The sequence below is a fragment of the Patagioenas fasciata genome, chromosome 10 (assembly GCF_037038585.1).
Source record: "Patagioenas fasciata isolate bPatFas1 chromosome 10, bPatFas1.hap1, whole genome shotgun sequence".
NCBI lineage: Eukaryota > Metazoa > Chordata > Aves > Columbiformes > Columbidae > Patagioenas > Patagioenas fasciata.
The window spans coordinates 545,164-561,749 of NC_092529.1; the positions used below are offsets into that span (position 1 = coordinate 545,164).

At 51.0% G+C, this 16,586-nt stretch overlaps 2 protein-coding genes across 3 annotated transcripts in view; one reads left to right on the top strand and one right to left on the bottom strand.

Annotated features, from left to right (window-relative positions):
- The window catches only part of IFT122 (intraflagellar transport 122), a 30,996-nt gene extending 19,225 nt beyond the window's left edge, over positions 1-11,771 (bottom strand). The window contains exons 1-15 of one of the 2 annotated variants that reach the window (XM_065845513.2): positions 11,685-11,771; positions 11,168-11,234; positions 10,393-10,477; positions 9,558-9,636; positions 8,683-8,759; positions 8,318-8,384; positions 7,365-7,511; positions 6,805-6,966; positions 5,903-5,978; positions 4,022-4,213; positions 3,193-3,331; positions 2,385-2,587; positions 1,906-2,043; positions 1,027-1,191; positions 3-200 (exon numbers count right to left, since the gene is read on the bottom strand). In XM_065845513.2, the coding sequence (XP_065701585.1) occupies positions 3-200; positions 1,027-1,191; positions 1,906-2,043; positions 2,385-2,587; positions 3,193-3,331; positions 4,022-4,213; positions 5,903-5,978; positions 6,805-6,966; positions 7,365-7,511; positions 8,318-8,384; positions 8,683-8,759; positions 9,558-9,636; positions 10,393-10,477; positions 11,168-11,234; positions 11,685-11,725 (1,836 nt within the window). In that variant the 5' untranslated portion in view covers positions 11,726-11,771. The remainder of the gene's footprint in view (positions 1-2; positions 201-1,026; positions 1,192-1,905; positions 2,044-2,384; positions 2,588-3,192; positions 3,332-4,021; positions 4,214-5,902; positions 5,979-6,804; positions 6,967-7,364; positions 7,512-8,317; positions 8,385-8,682; positions 8,760-9,557; positions 9,637-10,392; positions 10,478-11,167; positions 11,235-11,684) is intronic. The other variant, XM_065845515.2, reaches the window with a different exon arrangement.
- A 111-nt stretch (positions 11,772-11,882) lies between these two features.
- On the top strand, positions 11,883-16,531 carry MBD4 (methyl-CpG binding domain 4, DNA glycosylase). Its single transcript, XM_065846015.2, has 7 exons — positions 11,883-12,166; positions 12,417-13,249; positions 13,820-13,894; positions 14,483-14,617; positions 14,849-14,998; positions 15,610-15,713; positions 16,187-16,531. Exons 1-7 carry the CDS (start codon positions 11,913-11,915, stop codon positions 16,262-16,264), a joined length of 1,629 nt encoding a protein of 542 aa, XP_065702087.1. The 5' UTR covers positions 11,883-11,912; the 3' UTR covers positions 16,265-16,531.
- The last annotated feature ends 55 nt before the right edge of the window (positions 16,532-16,586 follow it).

Sequence of the window (16,586 nt, forward strand, 5' to 3'; positions counted from 1 at the left end):
ACCTGTGGAACTTCAACGGCCGACATGGAGAACACATGGAGGCAGAAGATCTTGGAGCCGTTGTAGCCCACCACGAAGCCCTGCAGCTTCTGCTGGTGGACGGGGAAGCTGCTGGCTTTGATGTTGAGGTAGCCGCCCCCCGAGAAGCACAGCATGTCCTCGCACTGCGTGTTCCAGGCCACGCTGTTGGCGTTGGGCTCCTAGGGCGCAAGAGAGCCGGGGATTACAACACCCACCCTCGCACCTCCCCGCGGAAACACGCGACCTGTCACAGACCGCGCGGGTGCGCACTCCTACCCTTCGTGTCTCTGATATTCTACAGTTTAGCCTATTCCTAACCACATTTATAGGGACATATTTGACATCTTAATAAACACCTATAATTGCCTTTTTTTGTATTTACTAATGATCTATCACATTAAACTGTAGCACACAATATAAAATTCCACAATAATACACTGTTAGCTAGTTAGCAGATTTTATTGATCACTTTTCTGCCCGTAATAAAAAGGAAGTTACAGACCCCGTCTCTGTAGCACTTCGTACTTTCTATCCAGTGTTCTCCGAAAACGTTTCGTTAACAGTAACGAGTGAACCTCACACTGGCTGCTGAACTGCCAGCGAGCAGAGAATTATCGCTATTCATTTTGCAGCCTAGGAATACACCACGAACAAAGAAGTTTAGGCTTTAATTCTGCTCGTACTAATGATGAAGCCAAAATGCTCATTAACTGTCACACTTCAAAGGGAACAGCACAGAGCCCTACATTAAACCAGAAAGGTCACATGTATAAGTGCTCTTTATTCAGCTGTTGCTCACATATATCTCCTGCCTTCTAATTCTCTGTCTGCCGTCTCCAAAAGGGTAGTTTTGATAAAGAAACAGATCACAGTTAAATCCTACAAAATGTGAAAATGGCTTAAATAACCATTATGTGAATTTCTGAACAGGAAGGCTATCGGTGTGTTCGGTGCTCCAAAGCGCTTCCTCCCCACCCAGGTGTCTGTCACGAGTTTGAACCTCACCTGAAAGAGCAGCTCTCTGGTGCGGATGTCGTACACCAGGCAGGTGTCGTGCTCGTCCACCACGGCCAGCTTGGTGCGCGAGGCGCTCATGTCCAGGCAGCGCACGGCCGTCGACTGCTTCAGCAGCACCATGGCGAGCGCGTTGTCCACAAAAATCTTCAGGATCTGCGCAGGTCGGAACCAACGTCAGCCCACCCCATCTCTCTCCCGGCACCAGAAGCAGCACAGCGGGTACACACTTTAATGCGCTTTAAAGCGTGAAACGGCAATATCTTTCAGACATAAAATGGTCATTAAAATTAAGGAAACGCTTTCAGTTTGAGGTGTCTTGAAAAGACTTGTTTCCACAACATAATGTAGGTTACAAGCCTACACAAATAAAACACATGCTACACATCCTGGGTGATTTAATGCTCCACTAGCTAAACAGCTACATTAATATACTACTACAGAGATGTACAGCCTAGAGACAGAAGACACAAAGGATCTCGGTCCCTCTCTGCTCCCGTTCTCCAGGTCAGCACCCTCGGTCCGAACCGCTCAGCTGCTCACTGGCTGTGAACCAGAAGCAAAGTCCCCCCTGGAGCCCCCAGACCTGCCCAGGTACAGCCCCAGCCCGCCCCAGCGCAAACGTGCTCTCCGCTCACCAACAGCTCCAGCTTTGTCAGCTGTTCCTAACAATTTATGGACTTTAAACAAAGTTCAACGTGTTTGTACAAAGTTTACAGATGGAAGAAATCGGGTTTAAATCACAAGACGAGACCCTGCCAGGTGAAGTCTGGGCTGTAAAAGAGCCTGCTGCTCCTAAGGTCTCCCCCTCAGAGCACAAGCCAGACTTCACTTGCAGTGAAAAGACACGTAACAGACGTGAGGCGTTACCTGACCGTTCTTCAGGCCAACCAAGAGCCCTTCTCTTCCTGGAGGTCCTCCAATTACTTTAATGTAACGAATAAGAGATTCCATCAGCCATTCTCGTTCTTTAACGCCGCTAAATGAGAGGCACTGTAACCTTTTCTCCTGAAGACACAAGAACATACAAAACACCGCATGGAGGTAAAGATAAAGCCACTGTGTCCTTGCTGTGCTATGTTTATGCCTACACTAGCACAAATGCCTGCTCTTATACACAAAAGTCATAAAGTCAGACAGACAATTTAACAGAGTGAATCTTTTAGGGTTTTCCAGTGCTATGAACAAATGAAAACAACCCCCCCATCTTTTTCGCAGCCTGAGGGCAGCAGAGGCAGCGGCGGGCGCCACGCGGCGGGAACCGCCAGCACAACCCGCTCGCGGCTGCGGGCCAGCACCTCACAGCCTCGGTGCACCCCCAGAATACTCCGCATTTTTAAGGCACGTACCTGGCACAAAATAATGTGATTTGAACACACAACCAGCAAGTTGCATTCAAATTTTTTTACTATCTTTTCCTTCACCCGATAATACATATCTGAAGAGTCGTCTGAGTATAACTCATAGATCAGGATCTTCTCTGGCATCTGGATCGCTAATCTGTTTTTGTAGATTGCAATTTTCTTGACAAGCTCTCTGCCTTTTATTCTGACTAGAGAAAGAAAAAACAAACACGAGAACAGTACGGTATGGGCTGACATGAAAATAACCGATACAGAAATCCGAAAACTTATTCATACATTAAAATTGCATCTTTCTAAAGTATCTCTAGAACTACAAGTAGATTCCTGCTCGGATACATTGTCGTTCTGCATCTGCCTAACCTACCATCCCCAGCGCAGTTTATCACCCTCTGTCACTGTCAACAGCACATTCCGGGACTACGCTTTGGTCCCTTGCCACGCAAAGCCAGCAGACAAGAAACAAAATAAACACAAGTCCTTGAGGCTGCAAGTAAGGGAAAAAAGAGCTAAATATGATGTGCAGTATTTTTATCCCACTGGCAGATTAAAACCTTATCTTCAAAGCCTCTGCCCCGCCCAGTGTCCTTGCAAATCCCACATCTTTCATTAAGCCCGTCAGCGCTGAGCCTCCAGGATCCAGGTTTGCGCTCTCTGCGAACGCCGCCCCGCAGCTTTGCCGCCAAAGCGACAGCCCGCCTGGGACAGGCGGCGTTCGTTCCGACGGACGTTAATTAGAACACCAAACCAGAGCAGAATGAGTGACGCTCTGGCCTGAGTGCAAGTGTGAAATTACCTTTCTGCTCAGTGATGAGGTGCTGGACAATAACATCAGTCATGCTGTCCCTGTAGGCATAGCGATCTTTATACAGGCCGTGAACAGTGCTGAAAATCAACTGATAAAAGGATATTGTTCCGTCTTGGCATCCTACTGCCTGAGCACGAGAGGAAAACGATTTCCATTAACTGATTCATGTAGGTGAGAACTGACAAAACGTACAGCATCTATATGAACGTGACATTCCTCTTCATGCACAACACGTAGATTGACACCAGTTACTGTACTTAGGCAGTGGTCAAAGTGCAGTGCAAGGTGGGGAGGGGGCTCATGAGGGTGGGCGGGGGGTTGGTTTGATTACACTGTTGGGTTTGGGTTTTTCCTGGGGGGCGGTGGGTTGGTTTCTGGTTTTGAATTCCCTCTGTATCTCTTACGTTTGTGCAGTGACAAAGCGAAGCATTTCTGGCTGACGGTTGTCTCGCTGGCATTTTCCACGAGGTGTAACGCTAGAAATTCAGTGTTTTCTTGCCAACATTGATTTCGATTTGGTCAACGCAGAAATTAGCTGCCATTTCTTCTTTTCTTCCCTTCTCTATTACAATTAGAATGCAGCAAATGCCTTAGCATCTGAAAAGAGCTGTTGGGCTCATTTTCAGCCCCTCGCAGCTCAGGTTTCACTCCTGCAGGCTATTTGTAATTCTGGTGGCAGTTCTGGGGCTCCCCAGCCGCTGCTGAGGTTCTGCTGCCTCAGTGAGGGCGTCCAGATTGAACAACTGACTTTGAAAGTTATGGTCTTACCTCTATGACAGATTCTCTATGAAAAAGTCAGGAAAATGCTCCTACTCACCACATAGTTGGAGTCTGGCTTAACTTTGCACGTCCACACCCAGCTGCTTTGCTCTCCTATGGTACCGAGACGCACGCCATCCTTCGTGAAGAGGGAAACTTGTTTGTCTGAACCGCCCAGTAAAATGTACTCTCCTTTAGTGAAATAGCTAACACAGCAAGGGTCAAAATTGAGCATTCTGTCCTTCCCAACCTACAAGGGGAAAAAAATCAAAACCATTAGCAAAAGGATCACTTTGTGCTTTCCCAGGGCAGCACTGCCATCACTGATACCAGCCTTCCCACCCCGCCGGCCACACACAGCCCTTCAGACCCAGAATCACGGGTTCTATTAAGATTCCCAAAGGCAGCTCCCAAGTATCCCCTCCAAACCACACTACTCAGAGCACAGCAAGGCACAGAACCCCCTTTAACTGGTTGAAGATATACAAAGGTCTCTCCTACAGAGCAGTAAGCCAGGTCACAAAGTCAGCCGAGCTGTAAGGGCCCTAATACAAAAACTGTAAGAGAGCAGCTGGGTTACCATGGGAGAAACGAGAGCTGAGGGACAAGATGGTTAAACAAAACCAAAGCAGACTCATAAAACGCTGGGAAAACAGAACACATTTAATGTAGCTAAGAAAGCTCTAGTATGCAAACACCTTGAGTACGGGACACAGAACAATCAGAACGCCCTGCCGCTCTTGTCTCGCGTCGTCAAACACCCAGAACAATCAGAACGCCCTGCCGCACTTGTCTCACGTTGTCAAACACCCAGAACAATCAGAACGCCCTGCCGCTCTTGTCTCGCGTTGTCAAACACCCAGAACAATCAGAACGCCCTGCCGCTCTTGTCTCGCGTCGTCAAACACCCAGAACAATCAGAACGCCCTGCCGCTCTTGTCTCGCGTCGTCAAACACCCAGAACAATCAGAACGCCCTGCCGCTCTTGTCTCGCGTTGTCAAACACCCAGAACAATCAGAACGCCCTGCCGCTCTTGTCTCGCGTTGTCAAACACCCAGAACAATCAGAACGCCCTGCCGCTCTTGCCTCGCGTTGTCAAACACCCAGAACAATCAGAACGCCCTGCCGCTCTTGTCTCGCGTTGTCAAACACCCAGAACAATCAGAACGCCCTGCCGCTCTTGCCTCGCGTCGTCAAACACCCAGAACAATCAGAACGCCCTGCCGCTCTTGCCTCGCGTCGTCAAACACCCAGAACAATCAGAACGCCCTGCCGCTCTTGCCTCGCGTCGTCAAACACCCAGAACAATCAGAACGCCCTGCCGCTCTTGTCTCGCGTCGTCAAACACCCAGAACAATCAGAACGCCCTGCCGCTCTTGTCTCGCGTCGTCAAACACCCAGAACAATCAGAACGCCCTGCCGCTCTTGTCTCGCGTTGTCAAACACACAGAACAATCAGAACGCCCTGCCGCTCTTGCCTCGCGTTGTCAAACACACAGGACAATCAGAACGCCCTGCCGCTCTTGTCTCGCGTTGTCAAACACACACAACAATCAGAACGCCCTGCCGCTCTTGTCTCACGTTGTCAAACACCCAGAACAATCAGAACGCCCTGCCGCTCTTGCCTCGCGTTGTCAAACACCCAGAACAATCAGAACGCCCTGCCGCTCTTGTCTCACGTTGTCAAACACCCAGAACAATCAGAACGCCCTGCCGCTCTTGTCTCGCGTTGTCAAACACACAGAACAATCAGAACGCCCTGCCGCTCTTGCCTCGCGTTGTCAAACACACAGAACAATCAGAACGCCCTGCCGCTCTTGTCTCACATTGTCAAACACCCAGAACAATCAGGACGCCCTGCCGCTCTTGTCTCACGTTGTCAAACACCCAGAACAATCAGAACGCCCTGCCGCTCTTGTCTCACGTTGTCAAACACACCTGTTTGCCGCTCAGCTGGTAGAAGGAAAGTTTCTGACCCCAGTCTGCCACGGCCAAAATATCATTGCGTTCATCTCTAAAACAACAAAGGAAGCAGTCATTCTACAGCAATTCATGAACACATTTCTTAGAGCAACAGGGCAAGTAAGATAGCAGAATGTACTTCATGTTACTCTTTAAAAACCACAAACTGAAGGACAGCGGATACATCTTGCCATTTAAAACCAAAAAACAGCTTGGGGATGCACAAGAAAAATCCGTCTCCTGTACAGGAATGGCCGCAGAGCTTGATGTGTCACCTCGCGTGCAGCAGCGCCCGCGGCGGGGACACTGACGCCCACGGTCCCCGGAGCGGGTGAAGCGCGCGGGCGCTGGTCCTGGTGGCAGCGCCAGGGAGGTGCAGGTGCCAGAGAGGGGGAAGCGCAGCCCCTGGGACCCCAGCGGAGCAGGGGAGGGCACACGGGGTTCGCTCTGGAACTGCGGCTCGCAGCAAAACGCCACGGTCTGTTCTCCACTGCTCCTTGGAGGAAGGGAGATGGTGATCCAGACATTCCGCTGCAAACAGAGCTTCCCGCCAGCAACTGCGCAGAAAGGGAGCAATTAGAAAACCTGATGGCAATGCAGCTGTTTGGTAAGCGCCATCCCTTTGCTCAGTGCAGGATGCAGGCACCCGTGGGGAAAAGCAACGTGATGTCACGTACTTAAGAACCACCTCCTAACGAACACACGCTAGCAGAGTTAATTAAGATCATACAGGTATCTGTTCATCTAGAATTTCCTCATTTGTGAATGTCTGATTTTGTATCCTGCATAATACTGTCTGCCTTCGGTCCTTTCTGTACATTATTGTTCTAGATAATATATATATATATATATATATGCTGCTTTGAAGTGTCACTCACAAGTTGGCATCCTCAGAGGCCGCCTCTTCCCGCGGGTCTGGTCCGCGTGCCTCACTACCCTGCCTAGCGCCAGGCCTGGGTGGCAGTGCCGGTGTCTCCGCTACACAGCTGTGACCTGACTCCGCTCCACCATCTGCTCTGCTCCAAAACCTCTCCCACCGACTGCAACAGCAAGTGTCTGTTCACACAGCTGGGACAACATTCCCTCTGAACTGAAGTGACAAAACAGCTCCTCTCTCCCCCCGGATCCAAACACACTCACAGCCCCACCACCCGCAAAATGAACAAGCAAAACACCAACCAACCAACCAACCAACAGCACGAACATGACAGACAAAGGAAACGTTTCTTGAGAAATAAGTGGAACTGGTTCCCAGTTTCTCCATCCAGTTAAAGACTGGCAGCAAAGCCAAAACCCAATACATAATCACTTAAAAAAAGGTAACGTCGTACATGGCATTAATCTGGTTGAGCAGGGATAAAAGTCAAACCTTTCTGCAGTCAATAAGCCAAGGATTATCTGTTCGGCATGACCGAAAAGGAAGCGTGACATTATTTACCTGGATGGATTCCAACAGATGGACCATATTGGAGCTGAAGCACCCCCTGCACGCTCTATTTTAACCTTCTCGTCACCGTTCTTATTCCTGATGCTGACAACGCCGTTGAACATCCCCAAAGCAAGGTACTGCCCATCGTTGGTCCAGCTGACAAAACACACAGGCTGAAGAGCAAACTACTGAAAACAAGCAGCAGGGAGGCAGGACGGTGCACACACTGTGGGGTGACAGAAACGGCCTGGGAGGCAGCCAGGTACCCTACAGGTTGTTTTGCACCTAAATCCACACTCACGGAAACAGCATGCACTACAGCAGAACATTTTATAATATACACAGAAATTTAAAAATGTAGAAATCAAAAATCCTGCTGTCATCTGCGTGCAACACTCCTAACGTGTGCTAAGCAGCGGATACGTTTTGGGGATGACAGTGTTGGCAGGAGACAGAGTGTTCATAAGGCACATTTAGACCCCTGCTCGGCTCAGACCGCGCGGCGCGGGACGGAGGAGCCCTGGTCCCACCCCGGTCTGCGGGCAGACAGACGGCGGCTCTGCACAAATTAACGTGCCCTTGCCTCAGTTCCCCGGAACGGGAGCATCTCCTCCTCCCGAAAGACCAGCAGCACGGGAGAACAGCTCTACAAACAAAGAGCAGAACTGGTTTTCCTCTAACTTGATTTTCGAGCTGTTGCGCAGAAGGAACGAGTCGCTCAGACACCCGCTCAGGACCAGAACGCCTCTCTAATATCTTCAGAAGAATTCAGGTATAAGCAGGATCCGATAAAAACCAAACCCCTTGGCTATTAAAAAAGGGGGAGAAGCCTCTCGTACCACCACGTACTGTCACTGTCAGGTTGAACCATTTCACCTGAACTTTTTTTATTTTCAAAGCTTGCATGTTATTTTTAATTGTTTGTATTGAAAAAAATGACACGGGTAATCCTTAGAACTTACCTACAGCAAGTAATCTTACTGCTGGTTTTAGTTTTAGAGACTGACTTCTGTTCAGGAGACCACAAGCCTTGACGGAAGCAAACAAAAAGCCAAAATAAGTGACACGTAAGCATTTACCAGTGTTCAGACCAGAAACCGATACTGCCAGAAAACTCGGCTGGAACTTTAGCAGGATCAAAGCCTCATCCACTGCTAGGAGAACATTTAAATATATATTATTTGTCAGTAAATGGGGGAAAAAATCCACCTAAATAACACAGGGTGTCTCTCCAGCACAGCGCGGTCGCACGGGGGACGTTCTACCCCGCCCCAGCGCCCCGCACTGCGCCCGCACGGCTTCTGCTGACGGAGCTGGGGAGACCTACCGAAGTCACTGGAAGAGCAGGACGCCAGCTGATGAGTCAGAGGGTTGTACGAGACGCACTGTATAGAGTCGTTATGCCTAGAACGAAGTTACAGCCATATTTCAATAAATCAGCCTTAAATGCCCGCTTTGCCGACTTTCAGCAGGATAGCCGAAAGGTTTGCCAGATGCCAGAAATAATTTGATCAGTTTATATTACACTAAATTAATCTGCAATTGCTGTAAACTAAATCAGTAATAAACCTTCAAAAAAACTGGTTTTAAGTGGCAGCATTCACTGCATTTCATCAAGGTTGGCTAAAAATGTACGCAGAGGGTGGTTTGTGAAACGTGACTAAAGGCGCTATCCAAATTCCAACCCAAATGTGCTTGGTTTAGAGTCTAAAACATGCGCTCGTAGAACAGCAGTTTGTGCACTAACCAGGGACCACCGAACACACGCGGTCAGAAACAGGATCTGAAGATGTCGTTCAAGGGGGATGACAGGAAAATAAAGTCAGAAGCTGGATGGAAATAAACTTAAAGTACCAAATCTTATATTTAATTTGGTCTTTGAACCAGAATGATATTAATTTTATTATACAAGATCAGAGCCAGATTCTGTTTCATTTTTTTCGACGGATACATTTCCTCAGTCCTCTGACAGCCCTTTAAATTCAGAGATTATCCAGACTGCTCACACCCTTTCATGCCTTTAATTGCTTTCCCGCCTCACTCAGACACTCTGACTGTTCTTTTCCTCTCCCCGTTCCCCACTCACCAGCGTTTTCTCTGACCTTAGTCAACCCTCTTCCAAACCTAGAGCACGGCCTCTGCCAGCACAAGTGCACAATCAAAGCCCGCTTTTGAGGCACAGAATTGAAAGGCATCACTTACGTGTATTTCAGAATTCCTTCTAACTTTGAAGTCCAAATTATCACACTTTTATCAGCAGAGCCAGATGCAAAACGTTTGCCTAGGAATTAAATAGAATTTAAATCCCACACATACAAGAGGCACTTTAACTCCAAATACTCCATCAAAGAGAGAGCAAGAAGTTCTTGAACACGACAAGGCTCAGCAAAGCGCCTGACGCCGCAAAGGTCTCGACGCCACCGCGCTCCTCCAGCCCCCATAGCTTTGTTTGTCATTCCCAGAGCGCCAGGGGAGGCAGGGACAGCCCTTCCAGCACCGTCAGGCACAGCGATTTGTGTCAGCGGTGTCAGGGGAAAAAAGGGACATTGTCACAGGTATCGCCTACACCTGGAACAGCAGCACTTGAGAGCGAGTCCTTTGAGTCCCCCAGAATGAGAATTGGAGACAATGACCGGGCTGGAGGCAGAGTAAGGTCTGCAGAGAGCACAGAAATGCGTGAGGGATCAAATCGGGAAGCTCTGGGCTAGAGGAGCTGTGGGAATACAAACCAGAGGCAGGCGGATCTCTGGGTACCCACCTCCCCCCTACCCCACGCATACAAACGTAACCATGCTGAAGCAGAAGCAAAGTGGGGACCGCAGCTCTTGGATGGACAGGTGGCTTCACGCTAAACGTACAGGACTGCTGCAGGTGGCGTTTGCACGGGAGTCCAAACCCCCCACGAAAAACGAACAAACGCACACCAGCACTCACACGCATTCAAAACGCGGCTACTGAAACAACCCTGATTTCTCTGTTTATCAATCAGAAACGGAAGATGTGCACTTCACAAACCAGACAACAAAATCATATTTACCATCTTTAGCATACGCCACACAGTACACGGTGTCCTTATGTCCTTTCAAAGGCTGAATCAAGGTTCCATCAGAAGTATCATACACCTGTGTAAACAGGGGGAAACAAAACCAACCATACAACAAAGACAACAGACACAAAATCTTCCAGTGAGGACTGGGATATAAAATTAGCGGAGGCCAACAAGGTTATACACTCTGTGTTTGCCTTTTTGCACAGCACACAGGCCATGCAAGACAAAACGTTTTAAAGTGTAGAAGCAGCTTTCCTAATGTGATACTTCTGGGACTGAAAGAAGACTCCGTGTCAGAAAATTACATGCACTAAAGAAATCTCCAAACAGCTCATTCGGGCAGCTTGTTTTACTTCTTTCTCTTCTTTCCCCTGCACTGAATGTTAAAACATAATAAATCACTGGAAAGGACCATCACTAAATATACCATTCTGTGAAAAACAAATAAATACGTATAAAATAATAAAGCCTACATCTCTACAACCTCGCCATCCATCCCTCCATCCCGCAGGATGCAGGTTAATGGATTCCAAACCACCGGCTGAGGTGCAAGAGGATGAGGTGACACAAGAGACTTAAATCTCATTACTCTTGGAAACAGAGCTTAAAACACTTCATGGTTAGTCTGCATTAATATGTATGTAAAGATGAGGCTGGACTGGCAGAGATAAAAGGATTTTGAAGGGTTATATTCATAAGTTAATGTGAAAGAAATCATATTCATAGAGCCGTAAATGCAAAATTAAAATAAAGGTTTCCCTACCAGCAGCCTGTTTCCAGCGGCAATGACCAGCTGGGTCCCATCCGGTTTGAACGCAAGGTCATAAATGCTACAGAGAAAAAACAGATTAGGAGGCAGAAAATGTATTCCCTTTAACCTCAAGGATGCCGCACACCAGAAGGTGCTGGCTGCGAGCTTCGAGCAGCGTGACCCCGGAGGACAGCCCCGACAAAGGAGCCGCCGCGGAGCCCCGAGCACCGGGCCGAGCGCACACCGACCCGCCCGGCACACGGGCTGCTGCCCGGGGCTGCGCGTAACGTGGAAAAGGCCGAAACGGCCCCCAGGAAGGCTCCGCTTCACCGGATCCCCGGCACCCAGAGGCCCGGGGCCCCGGACAGCGGTCACTGCGCGCGGGGCGGGCCCAGCGCCGCCTCAACGAGCTGCCCCGGGCCGCTCCCGCGCGAGGATCGGCCGCGCCCGGCCCCGCTCCCCGGCCCGCCCCGGTGCCCAGGCCAGGCCTCCCCGGGCCGGCCGAGCCCGCTGTCCCCGGGCCGCTCACCACTGCTCGGCCTTGTCGCGCCAGGTGAGCGCGGTCCGCATCCCCCGGCCGGATGTTTACACCCGCCCTTCGCTGCCACGGGCAACGCGCATGCGCCCGGGGTCCCGCCGGACCGCCGGCACGGCAGGGGGCGCGCTCCAGCGCGGCCGGGGTGCGCTTGCGCAGGAGCGGAGGCGGGAAGGGCGGTGCGTCACGTGACGTGACAGCGGAGCGCGGTTCAGTGTCGCGATGGCGGAGCGGGAGCCCGAGCGGAGTCCCGAGCGGAGTCCCGAGCGGGGTCCTGAGCAGGGGCTTGAGCAGGGTCCTGCCCGAGCGACTCCTTCCCCCAGCAGCCTCCCGGGCGGCAGCCGAGCCGGGGCGGCGCTGGAGCGCCCTGGCGGCGGGGGCCCGGCAGAGAGGAGCGGCCCCGGCGGCTGGCGGACGGTGACCAGGCGGCGGCGGTCGGGCCGCACCGCGGGCAGGACCGACGTGTATTTCGTCAGGTGAGGGTGGGGCCCGGGCCCGGACCCGCTGCTCCGGGGCTGTGCTCGCCCGTGAGCGCTGTGGCGGGGGTGGGTGTGCACGGGTGTCTGCGAAGGCTCAGCAGACCCCGCTTGGTCGAGGCCCAGCGGTGTGTGTGCAGCCCCCAGCCGTCAGCTGCTCCTTTGTTGTTCTTAGTCACCACAACAGTCGTTTAAGTGAAGAGCGAGAGAATGGAGAAGTCTCACAATCCGCTTTTCTCTCGTCCCGCAGCCCTGAAGGGAATAAATTGAGATCCAAAAAGGCGCTTGTGGAGTATCTTCGGAAAACCGGGGAGACAGCGCTAACAGCAGAAGATTTTGGTTTTACAGGCCCTCGTCACAGCAACACCCGCTCCGGGGCGAAAAGGTGCAGCGCAAAAGCTGTGGGAACTGTTCTGGAGAGTGGGGATTGTCACAGCCAAGCACGAGGCCTCAGTGCACAGCACAGGGCAGAGGACAGAACTGGAAACGAACACCTGGAAGATGGCACCGCTGCTCTGGAAAGCGAAGATTTGGTCACAAAAGGCGTAAAACCAGAGGACTCTTTGGAAACCACAAAAAAAAGGGCAGGTAGGAAAAGTGTTCAGAATACGAAAACTGGAAGGAGCTCAGAAAAGAGGAATCGAGATAATACCCAACCCAAAAGGCCGAGAAGAGTGTGTAACAAACAGGAAGGAGAGTGCGTTCGAAACAAGAAGTTCTGCAGAAGGACAGAGCCGCTTGCCGCTGACAGTCGGGGTGTCGGTGATCAGAACACAGACCCCGCGGGTGCAGGAAGAACACGGGTAAGGGTCTCCAGGGCCCGGTCGGACGCACGGCTGAGATCCGTGACGGCTCGTGAGCAAAGGGAATTGGAGAGCCTGGCAGAGCAGGAGTGTGTGGAGACGGGTTCCGATGGCACAGCTTCTGCAAAGTCTGAGGAGAAAACCAATGGACTGAACATAGGGAAAGAGACAGACAGAGGGAGCCCAGGTACCGCGGACGTTAAATCTGACGCTGGAATGGATGCTGGCGTCTGGCAGCCCTGTGACGAGGAAAGCTTCACCACGGTTAAAATGCCATCAGGTATTTGTGTGGGTTTGGGCAGAATATTATCCTAGCGTGCTGCCAGGGCTTCTCCTGACTGTACGAGCAGAGCATTGCGATTCAGGTCACGCTGCTTTGACGTCTGAAACCATCTAATTTCTTTATCCAACAGCATTTAACTTAATGCAGATTAATTCACAACTGGAACTTACTCTCCTGATGTCTTCAGCTGTATAGTGTAATATGATAACGTTCATTACCTTTGCACTAATTCATTTAATGTTGTTGCACAGTCGGTTGGTTTGATTCATAAAAAGGCTCATTCTAGCTTGTTCCACACGCTGCAGTATGTGGACAACATTTAGTCCTTGGTTGTGGTTTGAACCGGTTTCCTCAGACTGAGGCAAAGTAACAGTTTATCTTCTGAAGATTGTGTATAGAGTTGAAATATGGAGAGTACTGGAGCGGATCTGAAGCACATTTATGTCTGCACACCTACAAGAAATCCTTGTATTTCCATCACAACGTGAAGTGGGAATGGTGTGTGAAACATGACAGCAAAATATTTGGTTTTTTTCTTTTTAATGCTAAAGTATTATTTCTTTACAGAAGAGTCTGTCCCACGAACGCAAGTGGATAGGAGGAAAACGAGCCCATATTTTTCAAGTAAATACAGTAAAGAAGGTATGATATTCTTTAGGGAAAGAAATGTTTTCTGGGGGAAGGAACAGGGTGGCTCAAGATGATGTTCTGGAGGATCCCCAGTTTTAGTCTGGCTGTGCTTAGGTGGCATCAGAGAGCCTGGCTTACTGTCCAGGCCTGAGCTTGGCCTGTTTTAAGCCTCTGTGGTTTGTGTCTTGCAAACCACCGTTGGGTCTGGTTCCGAACTCCTTGGCAGCTGTGCGGCGCTGGGCTGTGTGGGCTTGGGGGAGCTCTTGTCAGCCCCTGGGGTGTTTCCCTGTCGGGGGGACTCCCTGCGCCCCTCAGCTGCTGCTCCATGCTGGGGGGGACCTGGGGACCCCTCTCCCCAAATCCGTGGAGCAGGGAGTGGGGCACAGCGAGGCAGCCGTGGCTCCTGCCACCTGTGCCAGGGGACACAGTCCCTGGCAGTTCTGTGGAATGATGCGTGAATTGCTGCGCTCTCTCCGCGTGCAGTGCCCGCACCCAGAGGAATCTGCTTCAAATGTTCTGCATTTTAAACATTATTTTCCTTTAAGTGCGTGAGTCCCTCCTTCATTGCCCCGTAACCTTTCCTGCGCTGCCTCTGTACAGCCCCCAGCCCGCCTAGGAGGAAAGCCTTGAGAAAGTGGACTCCTCCACGGTCTCCTTTTAATTTGGTCCAGGAAACACTTTTCCACGATCCATGGAAACTTCTTATTGCAACTATATTTCTCAATAAAACCTCAGGTAAATAGAGCGATACAGTTTCATGTTGTGTGAATGTCGGGGTGGTGTTAGAACAGCTGGGATTTTTAGTGGCATTAATGAAAAATAAATGTATATTGTGCCAGTGGATTAAAAACCATGTTTAATTAGTAACTCTTGCCCCTGGTAAAAGCTCCCGGCAAAACACGCACACAGGTAATCTGAGGAGAGGATGACCTGCAGTGTTCTGTTGGCGGTGGTTTCTCTCACTAGGTAAAATGGCAATTCCTGTGCTCTGGGAGTTCTTCAGAAAATACCCTTCTCCTGAAATAACCCGGGCTGCAGACTGGAAGGAGATGTCAGAGCTGCTCAAACCGCTCGGCCTCTACGCGCTCAGAGCGAAAACCATCATCAAGTTCTCAGGTAGGTTTTCCCAACTGTGGAGCGGCCTGAATGGCACCAGGGAGACAAACAGCCTCCTATTCAACCAGCACTCTGGGACTTCCCTCCTGTTTGGCAAATACTGCTGGGGGTTTATTTTCTGCAACTTTGCAGTGTTGTTGGTCTTACACATGCAAAGCTGTTGATCCTGTTGTCTTAACCGAGACTGAAATAACACATGGATAGTGAGATGGGCAAGAGGCCTTTGTCTGGGAGCCTTCCCAGAGGGGAAGATACGAATGCCTGCAGGACTTGCCTTGGGGTTTTGTGCTCTGATTAGGTGGCTCTGCTCTGCTTTGCAGCAGGTGACCTCCAGAGGCCCTTCCAGATGGAATTTTTCTATGATTCTGATATTTTCTGTACACAGAATGGAAGCATTCCTCTGTGGGTTCAGAGGAGGTGGAATTAAAACTCACCCGCAGTGATTTGTTTAAAAGGTGTTTAAGATACACCCTGTAGGGTTTCATCGCCTGCCTTCAGCAGGAAAGACCTAAAACTTGTGTTTTGCATTTAAAGTGTCCCAAGGTGCTGTTCAGCAGCAGGGAGCGGGGTTTAGTGCCAGCGCGGGCAGTGAGGTGTGTGCTGTGTTGCAGACGAGTACCTGAGCAAGCGCTGGCGCTACCCCATCGAGCTGCACGGCATCGGCAAGTACGGGAACGACTCCTACCGCATCTTCTGCGTCAACGAGTGGAAGGAGGTGGGTGCTGCGGCGGCTCCGGGGGCTCTGCCCGGCGGCTCACTCGGCTTAAAAAAAATTGAGCCATTTTTATATCTTCAGTAGGTTGAATTCCTACAATGTACCTTTTACAAGTCTGAACCTGTAAATGAAGACTCGTCACCTTGATTTGATTTTCTGTAATTTTGCACTTTCGCTGTCACTGTTTCCTCGATGTGGGTGTGAGTCTCTTCCCTGCCCCAGTTAAGGGCTGAGTTCCCTGTGTTTCCTGGTGTCTGCGGTTGCTGCTGGGGGGTCTGGGCTGTGCTGGGCTCCTCTGGTGGGGCACACGGGGCCGTTCTGCTCTGCTGAGGGCGCCCCCCTCACGGGGACTGGGGCCGTATCCATGTCTGGCGGGGCGGAGGCGGCCGGAGCGCGGAGGGGAGCTGGTCAGAGCGGGGGCTGCGCTGAGAGGAGGTGTTGTACTGACTGTTGGCGCTTCTGCTGTGCTTCAGGTGCAGCCGCAGGACCACAAGTTAAACGTGTATCACACGTGGCTGCGGGAGAACCAGGAGAGCCTGAGCCTCTGCTGAGCGTCAACCGAGCGTCAACCACGCCCCGGCTGAGCATCAACCGAGTGTCAACCGCGCCCTGGCTGAGCGTCAACCGAGCGTCAACCGCGCCCCGGCTGGGCGCAGCCGGTGCCCTCGCAGCGCTGGCTCCCGCGCTGGGTGTCCTTGCAGGCTCCTGTGCTCACCAGGTTCTTAATTTCCGTGTGTGTAACGTGCCCAGCGCTGCTCATCGCTCATAGAATGTGTAAAATAGCCGTGAATCTCTAATAAACGTATCCGTGTTTTGTACCAGCTGTTCGTTCTGGGCTGCACCCCCGACCCCGTTCCCCGGCCCCGCTCCGCC